The 9,165-nt window shown below is 33.6% G+C and overlaps 1 protein-coding gene across 8 annotated transcripts in view; it reads left to right on the forward strand.

Moving 5' to 3' along the window:
• The window catches only part of NAALADL2 (N-acetylated alpha-linked acidic dipeptidase like 2), a 1,531,400-nt gene extending 1,525,606 nt beyond the window's left edge, over window positions 1-5,794 (forward strand). For all 8 annotated transcript variants that reach the window (XM_060100049.1, XM_060100047.1, XM_060100046.1 and 5 more), the window contains one exon: window positions 5,512-5,794. In XM_060100049.1, the coding sequence (XP_059956032.1) occupies window positions 5,512-5,710 (199 nt within the window). In that variant the 3' untranslated portion in view covers window positions 5,711-5,794. The remainder of the gene's footprint in view (window positions 1-5,511) is intronic.
• The last annotated feature ends 3,371 nt before the right edge of the window (window positions 5,795-9,165 follow it).

Raw genomic sequence — 9,165 nt, forward strand, 5'->3', positions numbered from 1 at the left:
GAAACATCAATGTCCTAAACATGTTGCTAAGCAGAATCTTGGCAGTATTCTAGGATACTCAGCTTCTCTTGGTTACTGCCTTCTTCTCAATGTTTTTCATCACTTCTGTAAACTATTACATGTACATGTAGTCATATATTTATATATATATACACACTTTCAATAAATGAATTTTTCTTAAATTAGATAAAATTAGTGTTTGACTGGTACAACCAAATGTACACCTTCTTTGAGTCAGGTACCTGGGGACCCTTTTGACCCTCTGATACCCATGGCTGAGAGCCATGGGCGAATACATCTTCTTTTAGAGTTCCCAAAGCAAAGAGCTGACGTTTCTACTATTTACAGTAGTTTTTCTCCCCAGGGATGATCCTGGGGTACTTAGGGTTAATGACTGAATACATAAGAAAATTTTCAGAACTAAGAAGTATATGGAAACATATGTGACAAAATGTAACAATATGGCTGAGTTTTATGGGTTTTGTCTTCCACTCAAATAGCAAATCTAAAATAATATGATGATACTCTTTTGGGAAAGGTCTCCAAATACAGAAATTTATTTTTTGTATGCAGCAAGCTAAATGGTTTTTAGTACACAAAGGAGAAATAGTAAAAGATGAGCTACTTCTGAAAATGGGTAGGAGAAATTATCCTTCTCATGAAAATTTAAAGAAGATATTTTTGTTATCCTCAATTTGTTTTTAAGGTAAAACAATTTATCAAAGTGAAAAAATTCTACTATAATAAAGATCAACTGACTTAAGTTGTATCAGCAACTATCCCAAATGAAGGTTCTCTCTTAAACTGTGATGAAAGAATCCTAGTCACTGATCTTCAGCCAGAATCTAAGTATCTGTAATTTTAAGCTGACTTGTATCCAATTTGGGTAGAAATGGATATGAGTGTTTGTCTTACATAATAGCTTGCCGCAGCCTACTACTTGAATCATGTAGCATATGGAAAATGTGTTTAGCTTCTTGTAGAATTTCACAAACCAAAACAGAATCTATTTCTATGCACATGGCTTGTTTACAGTCATTATAAAAGTATTACTGTGTTTCTTACTAGTTAGAAAAAGCAAATGTTGGCACATTGCAGACTCCATTGCACTGGTCTTTAAGAAATATATGTATTGCTTTCGAGTTAAAAAAAAAAAAACACACAGTAATTGCATGTCTTGTGCTTTAGACCTAAACATTATTTTTAGGATGTATTTTTATGCTTCCACATTATCTCTCTTCTAGATATTTTATACTAGTTATGGCTGAAGTTTTATGTAAATATATTAGAGATTGTGCTCATGCTTAAATGAACTGTTATTGAGGGATTAATACTGTAACTTTTATGAGCATGTTTTATTAATATCTTATCATTAAATTGAATATTAATAACATTTAACATTTAATAAACATAGAATGTATATATAGGAATGTATTTCATGCCAGTGGGTTTTGAATATGTCAAAAAGTCACTATAACAGCCCCTCAAATCATTAAACTTACTTCTCATAATGTATTAATTGTACTGGTACAACACATTTAAGGGGCAGTTCTGGATAAAAATGATTATAATATCTTTGTTTGACAGCATGCTGAGCAGTATGCCCTCAAGAAACAGAAGTGTTTCATACAGCTTTTGAAAATATTTTTGCACTCTTAAATTCTGGAAATATATTTGTCATTAAATGATTTATAATTAAACATGAAACTGAGAATTAGAGGAAGAGAATTCAAAACTATGAATATTATGAGAGATGAATAAATATTTTTATTATACTAATTTGTTTATTCTTAATGGTAAAGCAGTATAACTTGCCTACAAAGAAATACTATTTTAAACGATTAAGTAATTCAAATATACTTTAAACTATTTTTATCCTCAAAATACTAAACCAATTTTTATCTATTTACCTACCTACCTATCTATTTAAATGGTTTACCATGAATTTAAATATGTTTGATAGGTATTCTGACAGTAAAAACCCACTCCTTTTTTTATGGCAATTAAAGATTATGTTAACATGAAAAAGTAACTTTTGTATAGCTCTGTCATGTAGGAGAATACATGTGACCATCTGAGGCAGTTTCATCTTCATTTGGGAAAATTCCATGGCTATAACAAGCTTCCTCTCTATTAGTTGGTTTCTTTTACCACCCCCTCCCCAATTTAATAATAAATATAAAACTAATAAAACTTATATTTAGGGAAATTTTCATTAGGCGTTTTGCTAATTCTCACTATTTTGTTTGTCATTTTGATATAATAAAAACTTTTACACATAAAATACATGTACATATGTCTATGTATATACATATATAATTGCTTATTTTAACATGGCACAGTGGCTTCTTCTGAAAAGCTCTTTAATTTTATGAAGGCTGTGGAAATATCAAAAGGGAAATCTCTATTTCAAGGAGTATTCTCCTTGTAAAAGTAGATCCACATTTTTCTCAGAGTACAGCTCATAGCCAGATCATTGCTCATGACCACTTGCCTCTTCATTTGGAAGATGTTTTTCTCCCTCCCATATCCAGGGGATATATGTTTCTTAATACAAAGTTTATACCTGAATTCAAGGATATTTGGAATATAAAGAATATCCTTCTTGCACTGCTCTAATTCATAAAATGCCAAGTATATTCATAAGTACAAAGATTAAGGATATTGGATTATTAGGGATAGTTCCCATTTCAAATAATAGGTTTTGAAAAAAAAATTACTGAAATAACCTCTGAGTTCAAGCATCTTCTGCTCCACTGCCACCCACCATGTACTATTATCAATTGAAATTTTTCTCCAAAGACACAAAATCTCTTGTTTTGAAGTGAGTTAATTCTTAAAAGGCAAAATAACCTGAATTGATGTAGCTTACACTGACATTAGAGGGTCTAAGGAATTTCCATCACTGAACAAAGCCTGATAAAAATGTAAGTAAGTCAAATCACCATGATTGAAGACCTCCTATATTCACAACACTGAATTAGACCTGATAAAGAAGGAACATATTTCTCAATGCTGACATATAAAGCAATGATATTATAATATATCCTTGAAAATATAGGGATCAGGGTCCCACAACAGAGGAGAAAAGATGCTGAAAAGATGGAGAAGTGAGTATCTTCAGAAACCAGTTGGATATTTAAGGAAAGAAATGACTTGCAGAGTTCTGTCATGGGTGATTAGGTAGATTTCAGTGTCCATTCACCACCATCAGAGTACAGAGTGGGAAGTTCAGGAGAGTCTGAAGTAGTGAAGCCTGGATGAGCTAGGAAACAATGATGCAGAACTCTATATAAAACTGAGGTCAGTGCTAGGGATAAGTGTAAATTAACTAAACCTTGGACTGTGGCCCTTTCAAACAACTATCATTGTGTAACTGACATCTTTGTCAATTTTCATCTGGACTAAGTCGTTCTCTAGGCTTTATATTACAACCAAAGAAACTATTCCAAAATAAAATCTAATAATCTTTCTTTCTTGCTTAAACACTTTCATTGGTTTCCTACTGCCCATAAGAAAAAGTGTAACCTCCTTAGCTTGGTATACATGGCCCAGTAGGACATGGCCATGGCTTGCTCTCCCAGCTCTTCTCCTACAGCTGCCCACTGTGGCCTTGCACTCTGGCCATACAGAAACACTGGCATTGATCCACTAAGAAGAGCAAGCTGTTTTATAAATCCATACCTTTGCATATGCTATTCCTCCTGCATAGGGTGCTGTCTCCACTTTCTAGCTTGTTTCCTTTCTTATACCCTTGTAACTGGTAATTCCCATCATCCTTCAAGATGAAATTGTAATGTTCTCCATGATACATTTTTCCAGCAGCAATACTCCTTCTGTTATCACTGGACCTTAAATTTCTAATATGACAATTAGACAATTATTTTAATCATTTATATATCTGCCTCTCTTATTAGATCATGAAATTTCAGCTATTTCAGGTGGTTTGGGTTGGATATAAGTCAAATGATGCAATAATCCATAGCTTTATACCAAAATGTATTCTTTCTATCTATCAATGAATAAAAGGAAGCTCTTTAGACTTGCCCACAGCCAAATTCCTCTTTCTCAGATATTTGGATAAATTTCAAGTCACCGTCTTATTACACACACTATACTTGAGAAGAATTCTAAATGTCAAACATATACAAAGGGAGAGAGAATAGTATAATGAATCCATTACCCCATTTCAACAATTATTAACTAATGGTCAATCTTGTTCTACCTCTGATGTTCATAGCTCCACTCTCCTTTTTCCTTCCAAATATTATGAAGCAAGTCCCAGATGTAATAACTTTTCATTTGTAAGTATTACTGTATATTTCTAGATAAGGACACTTTGAAAACATACTGATGATACCATTATCACACCTAAAATATTAACAATTTCTTAATATTAACAAATCCTTAATTAGTATTCAATTTTGTACTACTTCTCATTTTTAAAAATTGTTTGTTTGAATAAAGACCTAGTAAAGTCTACACTGGATGGGTAGAGGTTTATTTTAGTCTAAAGCAGCAGTTCTTAACTGGGGGCAATTTTGCCCTATAAGAGACAATTTTGGCAGTCTGGAGACATTTTTAGTTGTTACAACAGCTATGGACTGAATGTTTGGGTTCTCCCAAAATATGTGTGTTAAAATCCTAACCTCAATGTGATGTTATTTGGAGATGGGCCTTTGGGAAGTAATCCAGGTTAGATTAGGTCATATACAGGTGGGGCCCTCATGATGGGACTAATGTCCTTATTAAACGAAGAGAAGACACGGGATCTCTCTGTGTTCATTCACAATGCTATGTGAGAATATAAGTAGGAAAAGGCCTCTCATCAACAATCCAACTATTGGATTATTGTTTAAGCTGCCCAGTCTACGGAATTCTGTTATAGCAGCCCGAACTAACTGAGACAACTAAAGGAGGGGTGCTACTAGTACCTAGTGGGTGAAGGTCAGGGATACTGCTAAACATCCTACAATGCATAGGACAGCTGCCACAATAAAGAATTATCCACCCCACCACCCCACAAATGTCAATAACACAAGGTTGAAAAGCCCTGGCCGAGTGGTTCCTCCTTCACCTATTTCTTATTACAATTTATTCATTGAATAAACTGGGTCATTTGTCCTACAGAATTTTCACAGTATTTTGCTGATGACAGACTGTGGTATCATTTTTATATTTTTCTGTCCCTTGTATTTATTAGCAATTAGATTTAGAAGGTTCATCAGATTTAGACAAATTTCTTAGCAAAAATAATTGATTTCATTGGTAGTACTGTGTACTTCCATCAGGAGGTACATACTGTCTGATTCTCTCTCATCACTAGAGGGAACTTTTGATGATCAATGTCTAGATCCATTGATTCAATAGAGGTCCCAAAATGATAATATTGTATGCTTATAATTTCTTCATTTATTAAAAACATCAGTTTCTTGGAAATATTTTTCACAATGCTTGATATGAAAATAACATGGTGCATAAAACATTTACTCATTCTGTATTTCTTTTCAGAAATATCTTGTACCACCTTGATGGGAAGACAAGCCAGTTTTCAATACTCCTGGAAGCTTGGGAACACTGCAAGTCACTTGCATCAAATGATACCCTTCAAGAAGCCCTGTCAGAAGTGTTGAACAGCATTAATGCAGCTCAGGTTTACTTCAAAGCAGGACTTGATGTGTTTGAGAGTGTCTTAGTTGGAAAGAACTGAGAAAACTCAGCATTTGAAAAAGTTTGTTTACAATTCCTCAAGTGAAAGCTCTAATCTGACTAGATTTTCTGACATTGAAGACTTTTTCCCTCCAATGGCTTTTGATATAAGTATAAAGCTATTCTTCCTTTTGTATTTTTTAATGTATGTGTAAAAAGAGCATTTTGCACATTTAATATTTTTTCTTATATCTAGATTATGTAAAAGCAAGTTATTGAAATAATACTTAAGATTTATCTATTAAAAAGAAATCTGCTGTATCTATATCTATATATATATCTATATATCTAGAGATATAGATATATCTCTAGATATATAGATATATATAAAATATTTGGGAGGGAAAATTTCCAAGAAGTTCTGGACAATCTTCGCTCCTATGGATAAAACACGTAGAAACAGAAATGATTCCCGATGTTAGAGCTTTAGTGACCTAATTTCTGTAATAGAAATGAAGAGTTGATATGGTTTCAGATTAACTTTCACTATCAAGTATTCAATATGAAGAACGAGTATTCTGACTGAGTGACTGGTTGACCAAAACCACTTTGAATGTGACTATTTTATGAAGTGAAGTGCCTATTAGTAACACAACTAGATGTAGTAATACACTGGTTATGAAATTGTATTTTTTAAGTATTAATGAAAAAAAAAAAAGCCATAAACATTCCAGGGGAAAATCTCGAGGTAGCTGCACAGAGCAATTTAAATGTAAATTTTTTCCTAACAATTTATAAGGTGACTAGCTTTGAAATCCCTAATTTGTCTCAGTTGATTTTGTAAAAATTTCGGGAGTGATGTATGTCTTATGAGGGAGAAAATATTTATTTCTTCCTGTGTTGTTTCTGTTGGAAGCACTGAAATAGAGCTACTCTAAAATGAAAGCATCTCACATTGCTCTTCCTTCATGTACTTTTCTGAAACTCTTTGCTGTAAGGCAGTTTTCACAGAATACCATATAATTTCCACAGGAAAGTAGCAAAGTTTCTCTTTGAAAACCCAAAATATCTTAAAAAGCATCAAATTGCTATTTCTGCCACTAACAAAAAGGACTTCTTATGAAAGAAATAGTTATTTTGATCAACAGAAAGCTCCTTAATTCTACAAAAAACTTTTGATGTTTTTTCCCTTCTTTATCCTTAATTGTGACTAAGATGACAACATAGAAAATATTCATGCTTCTACTTTTAGGCAGAAAATACAGTGTTACTATACTTCAGTTCTTGTCTCATGTTGAAAATGAAGTTTTTCATACTGACATTGTCATTGAATGGCCTTAGTACCCACTATTCCCCGAAACCACAGAATTCCATTAGGTGTTTAAACTTTGAGCTTACCTTTAGAAATTGATTTGGTATTTGACAAAGCAATTCCCCTTAGGAAACATATCTTCAGAATATTTCATGTGGATTATTTTTCTCTAACACAACATTGAAACACACGTCCCCATCATACGCCTCCAGAGCAACTTCATAGACAGTGTCTATAGGTCTAAGTCTTCACTTTTTAATGGATGAACATAAACCTAATCTTAGTTTAAAGGGAAACTGAAGTTGAAAGGAAAGAATTAATCAGCATTGATTGATTTATAAGGGTCAGCTGTTCCTACTATAAGTAATGCTTATACGCTCAAGGCAAAGAAGAGAATTGAGGCAATTAGCTAGATAATTCAAGCAGAAATCCATTTTCATCTGAATTGCCTGTGTGCACATATTTTACATAAGAAATGAAACTACCTTACAATATTTATTTCGTAAACAATGCACTTGTGTGTCTGAAAGTATTTTCCATGTTGAGGAGTGTCTATAGCAAAGGGCTAAAAAACCAAGCTCCCACAAGCCTCAATGTCAGTGCCCTCTCTTGCTACACAGAAAACAGCAGAAAAGAGGTGAGAGGAATACACATATAGTTGCATGTCAGGTCAAATAATAGAATCCCTTATACCAAAGGATCAGAAATAGTGATTCAAGGTTCAATGTATTCATTCTAGTTCTTCCTTTGGAGCTGAATTTGAAACAAAGACAAATAATTATCAGGTAGTTTATCATTTTAGAACAAAATCCTAAGTAAATTCACTCCCTTAGTTTCTAATAGCATTGAGAGCACAAAACACTCGTGTTTGTATATTTTTGTTTAAAGACTGTGTACTTAGCTAAACCACACTGCACAGATCAAAATCTCAATATTCTGTATTTTTTACTTCTAAATTATATGGTATTCACTACTTGAAAACTGAAGTTAACTATGGACTAGCATTTTTATTAGTCTATTTAAGAGATGATGTGAAGAAACTAAATTATAATTAAAACAGATGTCCATCAATTATATAAATGCTGCTCTACATCTTTGACTGCAACAAACCTCTTAACTAAGAACATTACTGCTATAGTCTGATTACCTCAGGGTTCCTTTAAATTTATATTATTTAAATTTTTCCCTAATAGATCCAAGTAAATAAAATCCTTTGCACATTAAAATAACAAGTGTTTTCAGTGAATTGGTAGTAGGTTTAAATTGTTGCTGAGATATCTGGGTGCCTTGTACTTCTCACAATCCTTCATACATAGTATTGTACCAGGACATAATGAATCATAAATGATTATTCTCCCAAGAAAATGTGGCAGATGTGCACCACTGCAATTTGGGTTCAGGCAGGGCACACGTGGGATACAACCCTTTGTGAAAAGGTATAGATTCCAGAGTAAAAGGAAGCCTGAGACATTCTGATCTAAGCCCTAGAATGTTACCTTCAGTCAGAAAAGCATCAGCATTCCCATCAGATACACTAACTGCATACAAAGTGATTAAGGAACTGGGGTAGAGTCACATATTCAGTTAGTAGCAGAAGTGCTGCTAGAATTTAAGCTTCTCTGCTTTCTCATGCAATATATAATGGGGTTATAAATGATCTTTTCCAGTACATTCTATATAACCAGCCATTCTATCAGTTGATGTATGGGCTGGAATCACCGCTTTTTAAATGAAGAACTAGTTCATTCTCTGACTATACCTAACAAACGAAACTGTCCCAGGGAATCCATGCAAAAGTCACAAAGCCTGGGTACTTGTGGGGAGGTAGAGAGTCTCTGCATGACACCAGCAGTCAGGAAGGAGGGTATTAAGTAAAATGCTTTTATGAGAGGACATTTTAGCCCTATATTAAATCAGCAGTTTAAATCAGTATTTCTGATTTGGGGGAAGAAAGCCTAGGAATCTTCATCTTCAAGCAAAATTTCCCAAAGGATCCTTATGCATACTGAAGTTTAAGGATTTCTCATCTACATTAATTCTGGGTCCTGAGAAAACATCACTTGGCGATATACTAAAGAAACTGAAAAGTCACAATAATAAGAGATACTTACGGTTTTGCTGTGAATGGCACCATTTTAAAAAGAGCGATAGAGAATAACCATTGTATCTCTCAAAAAAGGCGCAGACGCAGCTAACATCTGTGC

The sequence above is a fragment of the Mesoplodon densirostris genome, chromosome 5 (genome assembly GCF_025265405.1).
Source record: "Mesoplodon densirostris isolate mMesDen1 chromosome 5, mMesDen1 primary haplotype, whole genome shotgun sequence".
NCBI classification, from domain to species: domain Eukaryota; kingdom Metazoa; phylum Chordata; class Mammalia; order Artiodactyla; family Ziphiidae; genus Mesoplodon; species Mesoplodon densirostris.